A 16417-nucleotide genomic window follows, 5' to 3' on the forward strand; every position below is an offset into this window, starting at 1 on the left:
GGACCGTTCTTCCTCTTTCTTGCTGTCCTGGCCCAGGACTCCCTCCTGTCCCTTGGATTACTCCTTGCCTTTGACCCCCAGATAAACCGTGCTTAGGCTGAGTTGTGCCTGTTAGGACAGCCTGATAATTTCTAGGGAACTTTGGAGACTAAGAAGAAAACAGATATTTAAAGGAAGAGACAAACATTTTGAAATGTGAGCTTCTGCTTCTAAGCATTCTAAAGAAGGGTCTGAAGAACCTTCGGAGCCTTGGCTCCCTTTCTTGTAGCAGTTGGGGTAACATGCGTGGCTAGACTCTGCCTCCAGGCTTCGTCCCACTGGCACCACCTTCTTTATTGCTACATGGAGGCCATCTACCTGCTCATTTTGCTTCACTTCAAGACAGTGCCTACTGTTGGTTTACTTTTAAAATTTCCAGGCTCCATAGATCTTCCCAATTTAGCTTCAAGAGCCTCACCAAATTCAGTATTTATTTGTTAGTTAGGAGTGATTAATACTTAATCTTAATAAATACTGGATTTTCTACTCCTTTACTTTTCTGGAGCATCCCATTAGTATAACTCCCACAAAATGAGTTTTCCTTTTCCTTCCCTTCATTAAGCCCTCCATATAGGGAAACATCACAGTCTAACACTACTTTATCTCATGTTATTTGTTGTGTAATGGTCTTCAGAATTGGGCCCAGTAGAGGAAGGGCAAGGTGGTTCTTCTGACATGGAACTCCCGCCCCACAATTGTGGATGTTGAGTTACTCAGTGACCAGTGCTGTAGGATTTGCCTCTGTGGGAAGGATACGGGTGGGGCCAGTGAACCTGCATGCTGGGAAGGCCTTTTCCATGTCCCCTGACACTGGAGAGGCCCGTGTGTAAAACTATTCTATCCTATTTTTAAAGTTTCTAAGAAAGACTGTTTCATAGCCTGTCATGACAATCTGTTCCAGTATTTAATCTGCATTATAAATTTTAATATATTTCTTCTATACCACCAAGCTGTTTTTTTGAAACACACATGAAGTATCTTTTAAATAGTTTTGTAATGCTGATTGATTAAATTTGTGGTCCATTTTGACTTTGCGATCTTTCACTGCTCCCATGTTTGTGTGTCTAGACATTACCCATATCACTTTTGGGCATGTGTTCTTTTAATCCATCAGTGGGCTTTATTATATTTCATGAATATGGTGACTAATCATTTTTAATTTAGAATTCTCTGGAGCTGCTGATTGATTCTTCTTGTCAGCAATTGGCAAATTACATTCAGAGTCTAGCAAAATTATGCCATCCTCTTTTCATTAATAAAATTGGGTCTAATTTCAACTTGTAAGTTTTAAGTACTTCTCCTGTCTCCTCCTTTTGTTCTGTTCCCATCTTCTCTCTGCATGTTTATCTCTTCCTCGGATTCACCCTCTCTTCTCTTATGTGTTAGAAGGAGGAGGCTAATATTTGATTTCCGAGCTTCTGCTGAGTTTGCCAACAGTGGTATTAACTAGGTTGTAATTTTTAAGAACCGTAGGGACAGCTTTATTTCAGATGAATAGGGTTTGAATGAGTAAAGGTGTGAAAAAACCACATCATATCTTATAAATCCTTATAAGGTCCCTAAGTCTCTTGCAGGGCATAATGTGATTTGTCAGTTGTCACCCTTTGTGAGCTGCGGATGTCGTTAATCATGAGATCCCTATTTAAATGTTTGATCATTTGTCTTCCGAAAACGTGATTTTCAACTTTTTTAGAGTCATAGAACTTATAAGCAGTAATGAGTTGGATTCCCATTGGCAGGCCTGACTGCTGGGGAGTATTCACTGCGAAATATAGACGGATTTGCCTTAGATGGGATGCTGCTTCCTCAGCCCTTAGGGCCTTCGACTTGTGCCCTAGGCTTGAATGTTGACGGGCAGAGGCCCTGTGATAGAATATATTTCTTTGTAGTGCATTTCATGTGAAGGTTTTAACCCTTTTTTGTTGTTGTGATAAACAGATTTATTTTATTATGAGCAAGAATTTGTGTGAAAGAATAAAAACAGGACATTTGCTTCATAGATCCTTTTATTTAAGTAAATTGCGTGGACTCTGGGAGTCTTGCAGGTATGTGCAATACCTAATAAAAATTGTTGTGTACACTGGTTTTGAAACTGGAAGGAAGTGATACTACTTTAGGATTCTCTATTTCTTGTTTTTGCAGTTTTTATAGAAAATAGTTATGCAGACTAGGCATTTTATTTTTTTGCTTAGGGGTGAGGTTTGGGGATGCTGCTGTTACTTTATTCACTCTTTGTCTTCTTTAGTTACTCTGTTTTCATCTGGTTGACTCCCATGTGTTCTTGTTCAGACTTTCCCTAGCAGAGATAGAGTGACAGACCCTGCACAAAATTTTTTGGAGGGGAGAGTTAAGACTTAGAATTCATTTTCAGTGTAGAATTTTGAGATAAAGTGATTGAAAGAGAGATGATATGTACATTAGCAGCTAACAAAGATCCTTGGGAAGGATTTTAAAATACAATTGACCTTTGAATCATATGGATTTGAACTCTGTGGGTCCATGTATATGCGGATATTTTTCAATAAATACGTATTACACGATGTATCACACGGTCAGCGGTTGGTTGAATCCACTGATGCAGATCCCCTGATGTGACTTTTGACTGGGGAGGAGGGGTTTGGTGTCCCTATGTTGTTCACGGGTCAACTGTAGACTCTTTTCCAGCCCCACTCCCTATTTAAATGGTATTCTTCACTGAAAGAAGTTAAATGTTTTCCTAGCAGCATTTTAAAAATTGGTTTAAGAAAGTCTCTTTTCAATTTTGAAATATTTTCAGTGTAGTCTTTTGGCTAAATGAATAAATTAAAAATCCATTAGTTATTTTTTCAAATACATGATTTGTTAAGATTTTTTCCAAAACTCCAAAGAATTCTCTTGGTAGTGTATCGGTGACCAAAGTCTTTCCTGTTGAAATGTTCAGTTTTATAAGTTTTGCTGCTTTGAAACTAAAAGTCCTTCAAGGAAAGGTTATTGTTTGAGCTGGGTTCAGATACTTTTGAATCTCAGGGACTATGTGGAGAGAAATGAAGAGAAGGAAAATTGTTGCTGTGACATGGGAAGTGCTTTCCTGGCTCTTCCACCTCCCGTGGAGGTGCTGGCCTCCGAAATCACCTACCACGCCTGGTCTGCAGCTGTAGCTCTCTTTGAGCTTGATGAATATGAGCATATTTTAAAATTATTTCAGAAATCACCCTAATTCTGGCTGGATTTGGTGCATAGAAGTCATACTACCTCAAGCATGAAGGAAATAGATTTAAATGCTCCTTGAGTGGTTTAGTTTAAAATGATTGGTTTCTGAAATGGGGATTTTATGCAGTCTGTCTAACAGTGTTTGTTTATATGAGCAGAAATCTATATACCCTCTCAGGGGGCCCGGTGGGGAGGGTGGGGGTGGTCCTGCCTCTCTAGGTTGATTGCCCCAAGTTAATGAACCTTGTGCCTTGCTTTTGAGCTTTTTAAGGAAATGCTCATCTTAGGATAGAGATCACTTAGTCACTGTTGGTTTTTTAAAGGCGTTCAGTAGCCATAACTTGGATTTATTATATTGTTTAGATAGGACTCTTCATTGTTTTTTAAAAATTTTAGTTATGGCCACTTTGACTTTTGATTTGTGTTGAAGCCTTTTTTGTCTTTTCAGTTGAGTTGGCAATGTTATATGGAAAAAAATTGTGTGTTTATTTTAACTTTTTTATTTAATTGAGTCTGAACTAGGCAAATCCTTCTCAGAGAGTTCTCCCTGTCCTGGTCAGTAGCCTGAATTATTTTATTGCCTTTATCCCATGTTGAGAGTAGATTGCCATGAACTTTGAGAACAGATATTTTTTTCCTTGTGAAAATTTATGTAAATTCTGTCACTTTATATGCTTTGTTCAAGATTATGTAAAATATGTTTAAAGTGGATGCCAAAATTTTAGTTTTCATGCATCAAACAGCATAGCTGGATTTTTTTTGAAGCTTTTTTTTTTTAAAGCTAATAACTAGATTATCAATTTAAAATTCAGGCTTATTTAATGTAGAAAACTTTTGAATGATCAGTGCTTATTTTCAAATATTTAAATTACACTATATATGCATATGTATATAAATGTGTGTATATATATACATATGTGTGTGTGTGTGTGTGTGTGTGTGTACATATATATCTGTTTTCTGATGGCTAGAAATTTGGAAATTTCAGAAAATACAGAAAAATGCCAGTAAGAAAATTAAAGTTACTTACAATCCCATCACGTAGAAATAACTGCAGTTTATATTCTGATAAATAGCTTTCCATTACTTTTTCTAGTTCAAATTTTATTTTATCTTTAGGAGAAACTTCTAAGCCACACTTCCAACCAAGGCTCCTGTGAAGAGTATTGATTATTATTGGGTTGGCCAAAAAGTTTGTTCGGTTCTTTCCGTAAGAGGACTCTAGTAGCACTTAGTTGTCTTCATTTGAAACAGTTTTGTTAGATTGTATGTGACAGCTGTCATATCATCATATGTTTAAAAAAAGACTTATCAAAATTGGTGAATTTTTCTGTAGCCATTTTTATATTGAAGATGGAAGAAAAAAGCAACATTTTTGGCATATTATGCTTTATTATTTCAAGAAAGGTAAAACTGCAACTGAAATGCAGAAAAAGATTTGTGCAGTGTGTGGAGAAGGTGTTTTGTCATAAGTGGTTTGCGAATTTCGTGTTGGAGGTTTCTCCCTGGAAGGTGCTCCATGGTTGGGTAGACCAGTTGAAGTTGATAGTGATCAAATCGAAACATTAATTGAGAACAGTCAATGTTATACCACGCGGGAGATAGCCGACATACTCAAAACATCCAAATCAAGCACTGAAAATCATTTGTACCAGCTTGGTTATGTTATTCCCTTTGATGTTTGGTTTTCACATAAGTTAAGCGAAAAAAAACCTTCTTGACCATATTTCTGCATGTGATTGTCTACTTAAACGTAATGAAAATGTTCTATTTTTAAAACAAATTGTGATGGGCGATGAAAAGTGGGTACTGTACAATAATGTGAAACGGAAGAGACTGTGGGGCAAGCGAAATGAACCACCACCAACCACACCAAAGGCCAGTCTTCGTCCAGAGAAGGTGATATTGTGTATATGGTGGGATTGGAAGGGAGCCATCTATTATGAGCTCCTTCCAGAAAACCAAACGATTAATTCCAAAAAGTACTGCTTCCAGTTAGACCAACTAAAAGCAGTACTAGACAAAAAGTGTCCGGAATTAGTCAACAGAAAATGCATAATCTTCCAGCAGGATGATGCAAGACTGTGTGTTTCTTTGATGACCAGGCAAAAGCTGTTATAGCTTGGTGGGGAAGTTCTGATTCATCTGCCATGTTCACCAGACACTGCACCTTCAAATTTCCATTTATTTTGGTCTTTACAAAATTCTCGTAATCGAAAAAATTTCCATTCCCTTGAAGACTCTAAAAGGCCCCTGGAACAGTTCTTTGCTCAAAAAGATAAAAAGTTTTGGGAAGATGTAATTATGTAGTTGCCTGAAAAATGGCAGAAGGTAGTAGAACAAAAGAGTGAATACATTGTTCGGAAAGTTCTTGGTGAAAATGAAAAATGTCTTTTATTTTTACTTAAAAATCGAAGGCACTTTTTGGCCAATCCAATAGTTGACAACAAGAGAGAAATGGAAGAAAAGGAGTTGGAGACTGTTACTTGGTTTGGGGTTGTATTCCCCTTTAGTTCTCTCTTTTGAAAAATTAGTTGTTTGCAGACAGCTGATTTATTTTGTTGCACAGACATCCACTCCTCCATGCCTTGGACTCAAGAGCTTTCTCTGGGTTGCATGGTATCCAGTATTCCGGTTAATCCGTCTTCGTGAACTCTCTTGTCATTTAGGGAATACCTTTGACTTTTGACTGGCAGCACTTTGAATGATTCCATCAACTAACAAGACTGTACGATAACCGTATTTGCTGACCAAATTAAATTGCTTCCCAGTAGCTGTATTTGTTCATTCTCTGTGAAGCTCTCTCTGTCTAAACTTTTCCCTATAGAAATGCCTGCAGAAAAATCTTAAAGTAAGACCTTCCTTGCCATTTAACAGCAAAGTTCGAATAGTACTTTTGTGCAGAATAAATTTCTCAGAACAGAAATGATGCTGGTTTGGCACAGGTGGCATTTGAGCCTCTCTGACCTCAGGAAACGTCTGCATCTCTGACGTGTTGTCTTCATGAAAGTGATGGAATTACAGGGGCTGGTTATTCTTTGCTGAAGTCAAGTGTGTCTTGTTATTTAATGAGTCAGTGATGTGGTGCTAACTGTAGCTGCAAAGGTCCCATTGCTCATCAGCCCATGTATCTGTATGGGCTTTCACATCACTGTGAAGCCCCATTAAAGAGAACCCCCGTCCACTGCCAGGGCAGTAGCTGTCCTAGCTATGAGTTGTTCATTCTGCCAGACTTAATGGTTAATACCTTTTTCTTTCTCGCTTTTCTGAGCTTACCAGAACAAATGCAGTAAACCCAATGGAAGAAAATCAACCCGTATGTTAAAAAAAATGTTTTTTTTGTTTGTTTTTGCTTTTGCACACTAAAAATGATTCCTATAAAGGAAGTAATAACATATGATAGTATGTAAATCGTTTTGATTTTCATCAGTATTTTGTTTAAGCAGTCTAAGGAACAGTGGTTACGTAAACAGACCTATCATACTTCCCTACAGAATTATGATAGGGTTCTGGTTTTACAAGTATTAATGGATAATTTTCAAAAAAGGTAAAACCATCACTCTCAGGTAAATATAAAATGAATCTGTGTCAGAGATTTTCTGTAACTCATGAAATTAATGAGGAAATCAGCAATATGTTATGGCTGGTTCAAAGAGCATTTGAGGCATTAGGCATATATAGGCAGTTTAACAAAGAAATGTTTCTGGGTTAGGTAGAAAATTGGTTAATGCCCACCAGAGACGTTGACCTTTGTGGTCGTCTGTTCCACCAGACAGAGAGTTTTTGCACCTCTTTAGGATAAACATCTGCGAGTTCACAAGCTCCTTCTCTCATTATGGGAATTTAATCCAGAGTAAAGAGTGAGTTTCATTAGGTCCATTTGCTTGGTGTGCCTTTTACCTCCCCATTTGATATTAAAAACATGCGTCCCCATATATACAATGGAATATCATCCATAAAAAGGAATGAAATTGAATTATTTGTAGTGAGGTGGAAGGACCTAGAGTCTGTCATACAGAGTGAAGTAAGTCAGAAAGAGAGGAGAAAGAAACAAATACTATATGCTAATGTATATATATGGAATCTAGAGAAATGGTACTGATGAACCTAGTGGCCGGGCAAGAATAAAGACACGGACATAGAGGATGGACTTGAGGACATAGTGGGGGAAGGGGAAGCTGGGACGCAGTGAGGGAGTAGCATTGACATATACACACTACCAAATGTAAAAAAGATGGCTAGTGGGAGGCTGCTGCAGAGCACAGCAAGATCAGCTCAATGCTTTGTGATGACCTAGAGGGGTAGGATAGGGATGGTGGGAGGGAGGCTCAAGCGGGAGGGGGATATGGGGATATATGTACAGTAAAACCTTGGTTTGCAAGCATAATTCATTCTGGAAACATGTTTGTAATCCAAAGCATTTGTACATCAAAGTGAATTTCCCCGTAAGAAATAATGGAAACTAAGATGATTCGTTCCACAACCCCAAACTATTCATACAAAAATGATTACAATACAGTTATATAATATAAAATAATAAAGGAAATACAAAATATGAAGAAAAATAATCAAATTAACCTGTACTTACCTTTTAAAACCTTCGTGGCTGGTGTGAGGGAGACAAGACAGAGGAGGGTTATTGTGTAGGATGACTTTCACTATCACTGGTAAAATCACTGCTATCTATTGGCTCAATGAAATCTTTTTCTTTTTGTGCAGCTTTAACAAGGAACCTATCCATGACACTTGCTTTTGCCTCCTTTTGAGGATTTCGTGGAAATGTGACCTTGCATTGTCATTAAACAGATTCATTGCTTGCACTGCTACAGCCTTATTCGGGTGGTGCTTTTCTACAAAATTTTGCACTGTTTCCCACATTTTACACATCTCCCTAATCTCACTTGAAGTGAGGGATTCTTTTGCCTTTTTCTTTTCCTCCTCTGCAGATGAGATCTCCTCCATAACCTCTTGCTGTCGCTCGCGATGCAGATCCATCAGTTCATCAGTGGTCAGCTCCATTGGCTCAGTTGCGATCATGTGACGTTTGGTGTCACGTTCGGCATCACGTACTACTCATGTTGCAAGACATTGCTCGTTTATCAAGTTGAAATTTATTAGAAATCTTTGTTCATCTTGTGGAACACTCGCAGAACAAGTTACTCGCAATCCAAGGTTTTACTTACATATAGCAGAGTCACTTCGCTGTGGAACAGAAACTAACACAACATTATAAAGCAGTTATACTCCAATAAAGATTAAAAAAAATAAAAATATGTGCCCAGATGTTTACCAAGTTTGGATACTTTTTTTCTGATATGAAGAAAAGGAAAAAAAAATAAAAAAAGAAGGGACATGACATTTGCTTTTATTACAAGCAGGTGAAGGGGGAAAGTTTAGGAAAAAAGAAGATGGATTAGGTAAGAACTTTTTCCTTTGACAGTTTGATGTAAAAAATCAAACACATCTCATGTTATAGTGAAAACAACTTTTTTCCTTTTCTCCTGGTCTGTAATGTTGGTTCTTCTCTGAAAACCAGTGGAGAAGCTTAGCTGTTGTCAACTCATTCATGTTCTAGGACCTGAGTTTGTCCCACAGCTGAGTAGAATGAACTCTTAGTGGAACATGATCCAGTTAGCATTTGAGCAGTTGACTTACTGAGTCATTTTGTATTTTGATTCGTGAGACCCAACTCTGCTGTAAGAAATTGTCTTTAAAAAGTTTTAAAAATGTCAAAAATGGCCATGTGATGCCACTAAAATAATACTAAATAAACTTTGTATTTAACTCTGTGGTGTAAAATCTTAGACACCTACAATGGGCAGGACTTCGGAGGTCATCGTTTTATGTGGATGAGGAGACTGAAGCCCAGTGAGGCTGAGTGACTCCACTAGCTGATTCTGAAAAGAACGAGAACGAAAGTATGTGCTTTTTACTGTTAACCCAAGACTGTGGCCTTTTAAATGTGAGATATAGTGCTTAGAAAACTATAATCCTGGCTTAATACTTATTTTATGCTTATTATTTTTCTAATTCTGTGCAAGGTATTTAAACTACAAAAAAGGTAATATACAGTCTGTACTCTCAGAGGGCTTAAGATCTAGCTGAATAATAATAAAAAATTATTTTTAAAGAGTTCACAACACAAGGAATGATATACACAGTATTTAGTGAATGATTAATAGAAATAAGTGCTGCAGGAGTTTAGAAGGAAGGGGTCAGAGATGAAGAAACTAAAGGGGTAAAAAGCCATGCAGAGTAGCACGTGGAAGTGCCCAGAGGGCTCGAGAATCATGGTTAGGAAGCGTTTCTTTTCTCCAGGGACACACTGGGTGTAGCACCTCACTCACTTCTGTCATTTAATTTTTTGTTTTTTTTGGCCATACTGCTGCTCGCCAGATCTTAGTTCCCCGACCAGGGATTGAACCCAAGCCCTCAGCCGTGAAAGCATGGAGTCCTAACCATGGACCACCAGGGAATTCCTTGTTATCTCATTTAGTCCTTGGTGGTATCATTTTGGTTCTGCCGTTGGTGCAATACTTTTACTTGCTGGTGCTAGTGAAGGTTAATTTAAATTGAATTTTAGTTACAATATTCATATATTTAAACACTTTGGGTGACCCTGAGAATCCATCAGAATACGTTTGTTGATGTTAGGGGTGGTGGCCGTATGTAATCCTGTCTAATCGTGTGGTAGGCACCGACTTACAAATACGTGTTTCCTGAAAGAGTCATCGAGTAGAGTAAGAATTGTGGTATTACGGTGTCTAAAGTTAAATTGGTTTCCGTAACTTGTGGGAGAGGCAAAGTTGTAAAACAGTGCAGAAGAATTCATAGACACATGCTCTTTTTACGAGGACTTTAGTACTTTACAAGGACTTCTGTACTTTAATTTTAGCAGAAAAGTTAACATTTTGATTGATGTATTTATCAAGGTTATAGGAAGCAAAAGCTAAAATTAATATTTCACAATTCTGATTGCTTTTGGTGGCCCCTTTCTGCATGTTATGTGTTCTGGTTTTTAAATATTTAAAATTCCATCTCTAGGGCAGAGTGGAAGTGAAATAACTTAGAGTGTAGCTTTTTGTCAGTGATAGTCTTCCCTGCTCCCCTTTTAAAGCAGAATGATGTTCATGTTGTGTCTTTGTGGCATTAAGAGAAATTATTTGCTAAGGTGACAGTTTTTCTAAATGCTAACAACACCTGGAGAGTGAACATTTTATAAGGTGTGACTTCATGGTGTGTGTTATGTAGTGGATATAACTGATAATTCTGCTTTCTCCTGTCGAATATCTAATTTCGAACTCTCATGACATCTTTCTAAAGTATTATTTTTGGTAGGTTTCAGCAGATTGCAGAAAGGTGGTCATTTTTTGTTTTTGCCAACATTCTATTTCTGGAAGGGATTCAGGATAACTCTAGAGTAGCCCTTCATTTTTGTAATTGAAGAAAAGCAGACCCTCTCTGGGGACAGGAAAAAAAAATATATATATACACACATATATACACAAACAACCCCCCATACGTGCGCATATATACACATCTATAAATGTTTCCATATCTGTGTGTGTGTGTGTGTGTGTGTGTGTGTATGGTAAAAACATGGGTTTGTAATGATACCTTCAGTTCTAACTCAGCATCTTGAAGCTGTTTGTAAATACTGTTCCTGGCAGTGAGAGACATAGCACCTATTATCCTCAGTATGCTTTATTTGCTCAATCAGAAATAATTTGCTGTAAGTAGATCTTCCAACCGCACTGCTGTCTTTGTTGCTCACCACCTCTGTGCCAGCCCCTGCCACTGCCTCAGCGGCCCAGGCCTCTGCATCGACCCCCAGCCCTTCCTCACTGCTGTGCCTGTAGCCTCCCAGCTGCTGTGCTACTTCTCTGTGCTGGCAACAGAAAGGAGGGAGAGATGGGATGGGAAGGGCAAGCTGTAATTCTTTGATACTTCACAGATAGTACCCTCAGCCCTGCCACATTTTCTGAGAACTTATTTTCGAGGTTCCTCTCTGTGTAGTAGCCTCAGAATCCCCAGGTGCTTGCTCATTCCAGTGGTTGGTCCTGGCTACTGTGCCCACAGAGGGGAAGCATGAAGCTTTCATTATTCTACCAGAGGGGTCGTGTTTCCTGCAGCCCAGTGTAGTTTTTGTCCACTGGAGAGAAGAACAGGCATGGTTCTCCCCACAGCCTCAGACTCCACAGTGATGTTGCCATGGGTCTGGCTTTCATTTCTCATGGTGGAGATGGTAAGGCATGGTCCTTACTGCTCTTTAGTTCAGCTGCTTCAGCAGGCACAGACACCAGAGCCATTTCTTGGTATTCGTGCCCTCAGAGCTAGGGGCTGGCCAGGTCGGGAGGAGTTGCAGTGCTAGCCAGCCTTGTATCTGAAAATTCCTCTTGTAAAAACTCTAGCATCCTGACCCTTGAGGATAAGAGGAGTCCATTCTGTTCCTAAACCTGTGGCCTTCCTCTCTCTCTTTTTTTTCCCCAGCTATTCAGTTTAAGGCAAGTTTACTACTTGTTTTGAAATTTCAGTTTCTTTTCTTTTATATACATATCTATATATATTTTTTAAATTATTTTTTAATTGAATTATAGTTGATTTACCATGCTGTGTTAGTTTCAGGTGTATAGTACAGTGATAGCAGTTTTGTGTATATATTTATATACATATAAATATATACTTTTTCAGATTCTTTTCCCCTTACTGGTTATCACAAACAATTGAGTACAGTTCCCTGTGCTATACAGTAGGTCCTTGTTGGCTATCTATTTTGTATACTGTATAGTAGTATGTATATGTTACTCCCAAATTCCTATCTTTTCTGTGCCTCAGAATGATAAGTAACGTTTCTTTTTAGTTGCAGGTAATAGAACATGTGCCTCAGAACAGCTTGAATGAGAAAGAGAGTCTGTGTGACCATATAACTGACAAAATCCAGAGCTCGGTGGGCTTTAGGCCTGGCAGGCTCTGGCTCTGTTTCTTTGTGATTCTCTTAGCTGTGTTCTGTCTATATCAGCCTTACCTTGGGTAGCTTCCCTTATGGTAGTAAAATGGCTGCAGTGGTTCCAGGCTTGGTTTTATGTTGATTGTACCAACTCAGGTCATGCGTTTAATCCCTGAATCAAGGATTGTAACTAGGGGGATGAGATTATGCTGATTGGTTCAGGCCAGTTAAGACCTACCCTTAGAGCTGAGGGTGAAGTCAGTTTCATCCACAACCGCAGAGGTGCCACAAAATAGTCTTCGTGCCAGAGTGATTGTAACTTCAGCTTACATAGCGTTTAGGGTAATATATTTATTCATTAAAGATATCCTTAAGAAAAAGTTTTTGTTTTTTAAATACTTGGATAAAAAATGTGTGTGTATGTGTGTGTGTGTGTGTGTATATACATTTATATATATATATACCTTAAGCTAATTTCTTTACCAGTATTCTTAATTTTCAGTTCGAGTCAATCTTACTTTCATAGAGTAGTTGTGAATCATATGAAATGGATAGTAACCATTTAAGCTGGAGGCTAGATGAAATCGAGGCTGAGATCAGATGAGATTTCACTCTTTCATGTATATTACTTTCATGAAAATATGTTTAAAGGTACAGTGTCTGAAAGGTAAATAGTAGAACATGCTAAGTGGGTGATGGATTGTGTCAATTTCTAGAGAGATGAGAAATAGCATACAGTCACTTATTTGGGGTTATAAGGGGGCTGCTTTGCTGGACACGGGCAATGACGTGGGTAGGTGAGAACCATCAGAAATACCCATTCAGTTATTAATGGTGACTCGCTCCAAGGCTGTCACTTAAGCAGCCCTTAGACTTAAAATTTCTGCACAGGACTTTGCTACTTTCCTGGAGTAGGTATTGGGAATAGTATCTGCTTACTCCTCCCTCAGGATGAGTGCAGACTCAGCTGGTCGCCTCCATTTCTCGTGTGTTATCCTGGCATGCACCAGGTGACCGCGTGCTTGTTCACAGCACTGCACCTGCACTCCTTGATGGAAGGGCAGTCAGGCGTTGGCGTGGAAGGAGATGTGGGTCCAGGTGCGGTTCCTCCAGGGAGCAGCGAGGTCTTGGCCCTTGAGCCTCACCACCGAGAACTCTTGGAGGCCTGTCCTGGCCGAGGACTCACACACTGCCACCAACCATTGCTTGACATCATCTTTCCACCAAATTCTGTAATATGTGTGAGTGTATGACATGTGACAGTTGAGAGTGGCTTTAGTGAGTTTTTGTTGTGGGGCTGGGCCTCTTTACCTTTATTCAGCCATGGACTGACAACTGGGGATATTCAGGTGTGTCCGTACAGATTTACGGAGGTAATGGCTCTGGATGTGGTGTGTGGTGCTGACCCTGGTCCCAGTTGCTCTCAAGTAGCCGATCACAGAACTGACACACGTGACACAATTGAAGAACAAAGTGACACCTTATGTGGCAATAAGTTTCTAGAGATTCAAAGGAGAGTCAGGCCCTTATGGTCCAAAGCTGAGAGATGTGTTAAGCTATGTCCTGAAGATGGACGGATCTGGGTAACTGGAGAGGAGAAGGAGGAGGGGCATTCCTGAGAGAATGGCCACAGGGAAGTGAATGGGAATGTGTGATGAATGAAATAAACATGGGAGATGATGATCACATTGATTTAACTGAAGGAGCACAGGTGGAAATAAAGTTGACTAGGATGAGATAGGGTGAGACGTTCTAATAGAAGGCTAAAGAAGCAAGGCAGAGAAAAGTTGTAGGTTGAAAATATGGTATTTTAGGAGACTATTAAATTAAGCTTCTTAGCAGTAGCTTCTTTAAGTAGAGAAAGAATTTGTTTCAAATGATTTGTTCCAAATTGAGGAAATGTTAGGGAATTAAAAAAACCTTTTACCTTCTTATTAAAATGGCCCATAACTCAAAAATACGTGTATTTGTTTTGATAAGATAGTTTCATATATTAATCATTGAAGAAAAATAGTTGGAATGCATAACTTTTTGTTTTTGGTGCTATCCTAATAGGTAGCAAAACTAGTCCCAGGCTTCCAAGGTTAATTTTGGGAATAATTCATCTTAAGCATTTGTCATTTGTTTCTTTTTCTTCTGGAAGTGAAATAACCAAATCATCATTCAGTTTTCTGAAGTGAATTTGAAAGAATTAAAAAATACTGCCTTCAAATGTATAGCAAGCACTTAAAAATTTTTTATTTATTTATTGGCTGTGTTGCATCTTCGTTGCTGCACATGGGCTTTCTCTAGTTGCAGTAAGTAGGGGCTAGTCTTCATTGTGGTGCGTGGGCTCCTCATTTCAGTGGCTTCTCTTGTTGTGGAGCACGGGTTCTAGGCACATGGGCTTCAGTAGTTGTGGCATACGGGCTCAATAGTTGTGGCTCACGGGCTCTAGAGCGCAGGCTCAGTAGTTGTGGCACATGGGCTTAGTTGCTCTGCGGCATGTGGGGTCTTCCTGGAGACAGGGATTGAACCCGTGTTCCCTGCATTGGCAGGCGGATTGTTAGCCACTGCACCACCTAGGAAGTCCCAATAGCAAGCACTTTTGAAAGTGCAAACCTCTAAGACTATTTACTGAGACAGTGCATTATGAAAATTTCTATAGAAAAATCTAACACAAGGTGTATTCCTGGCAAGAGATTTTAATAAAAATAGATTGCTTTTAAATCCAATAACTTTTATAAGATATCTAAATTTTCAAATCAACAAGAGTTTCACAATATCATGTAATGAAAATAGAATGTTTAACACTTATGGTTTCTTTCAGGCATCAGCATTGTTTCTGAGAGTAAATTCTGGAACAAGGTAGGGGTTGGATGGGAAGAGGGATGCACTTTTGTCTAACAGCACTTCTAAGGATCTGTTTTAAACCTGGGATAATGTGAGAAAAAAATTTAAACCATCTTTAAATCAAATTAAGTTTTATGTTTTCATTTTGATCAACAGGGATTAATTTGGAAAGTAAACAATAATGAGCTGATATATATGTTAATTTCTATCTGAGGGTTGACAGTTTAGCCTTAGGTTCTGAATTTGTATCAAAGAATTATGATCAAATAATTTCTCATTAAATTGACAAACATTTGCTTCAAACAGTCCTCTAGAACAATTAAAATTACTTTATTGTTGTTCCTATGTTTGACTTAACTTGAGAAACTGAATCTTCTAATTGCAAGGAGAATAAAATGACAAAATGTGTCAGGATTATTCAATTATTTTATGTAAATACGAACCCATTTACTTTAAGGAGAACCATCACACCTTTTAAAATGACATCAGTCAACACCTTTCTTAGAATTGCTTTCATTGAGCTAATGACTAGATTTTTTTATTCTTGAAATATTACATTTTTATTCTCCTTATTAATGGCTTTCCCTGCAGAGGAGTAAATAAATCATCAGGCTGCTAGTAGTTCTAAGTGCTTTTCAAAGAGTGTTTAAGTGCTTGTAATCACTAAGCAAAGGAGTACTATAGATTAAATGTGTTATAAACCACACGTGGAAGCAATGTCTTTTTTTATTATCTGTAACTTTAATGGAAAGAAGATGTTAATTTAGGGTAATGAAATAGACCTCTAAGTATGATCAGTGAATAGACCATTAGGTTAATTAAAATGAGAATATGTCTCACTGCTCTGCTAGAACTATCAGTGTGGAAGAGGCAGATTGATTTAGTGCTTGAATAGTAAAATTCAGAATGTGTCACTCCCAAACCAGATTTACTACACAGTGGAGCAAGATCGATGATAAGGGTAATTCAGTTTTGTTTCATTTACTTTTACCTGTCACATTGCTTGTCATTCTAGAGAGCTTGTCACTTAAAGGTGAAAATTTATCAAAGCTTTTAAAAATCAATTAAGGGTAATTTTGTTACTTTCCTATCTGTCTATCATCTTAGCAGAGTTAAACACAGAACCAAGACTTAAGTAATAGGCAACATACAGATTCTAATATAATTTTCAAAAAGTTAACTTTAAATTTATTAAATTATAAAAAGTGTGGTTGAAACAACTGCTACAGCTTTTTGGTTATTAGTTCTTTTCAGTGTCTAATACCAAGCCTGTTGGAAACTAATTTTTTATAGTTATCCACTTGGCCAGTTTACTGTTTGAATTTACTAAAAAGACTTTTCAATGATTTTTGCTTCTTCTTTATGAGAAGTCTTAGCATTGTGCCAACCATAGGTAGCTTTTCAGTAAGT

At 38.2% G+C, this 16417-nt stretch overlaps 1 protein-coding gene across 5 annotated transcripts in view; it reads left to right on the forward strand.

Annotated features, from left to right (window-relative positions):
* PRIM2 (DNA primase subunit 2) overlaps positions 1-16417 on the forward strand; it is a 318962-nt gene that overhangs the window by 127947 nt on the left and 174598 nt on the right. The window contains exon 8 of one of the 5 annotated variants that reach the window (XM_057699488.1): positions 8175-8569. The exons of the other annotated variants lie outside the window; for them this stretch is intronic. Coding sequence (XP_057555471.1) covers positions 8175-8192 — 18 coding nt within the window. The 3' untranslated portion in view covers positions 8193-8569. Of the gene's footprint in view, positions 1-8174; positions 8570-16417 lie in introns of those variants that run through there. 5 annotated transcript variants of the gene reach the window in all.

Source organism: Hippopotamus amphibius, chromosome 11, assembly GCF_030028045.1.
Source record: "Hippopotamus amphibius kiboko isolate mHipAmp2 chromosome 11, mHipAmp2.hap2, whole genome shotgun sequence".
NCBI classification, from domain to species: Eukaryota; Metazoa; Chordata; class Mammalia; order Artiodactyla; family Hippopotamidae; genus Hippopotamus; species Hippopotamus amphibius.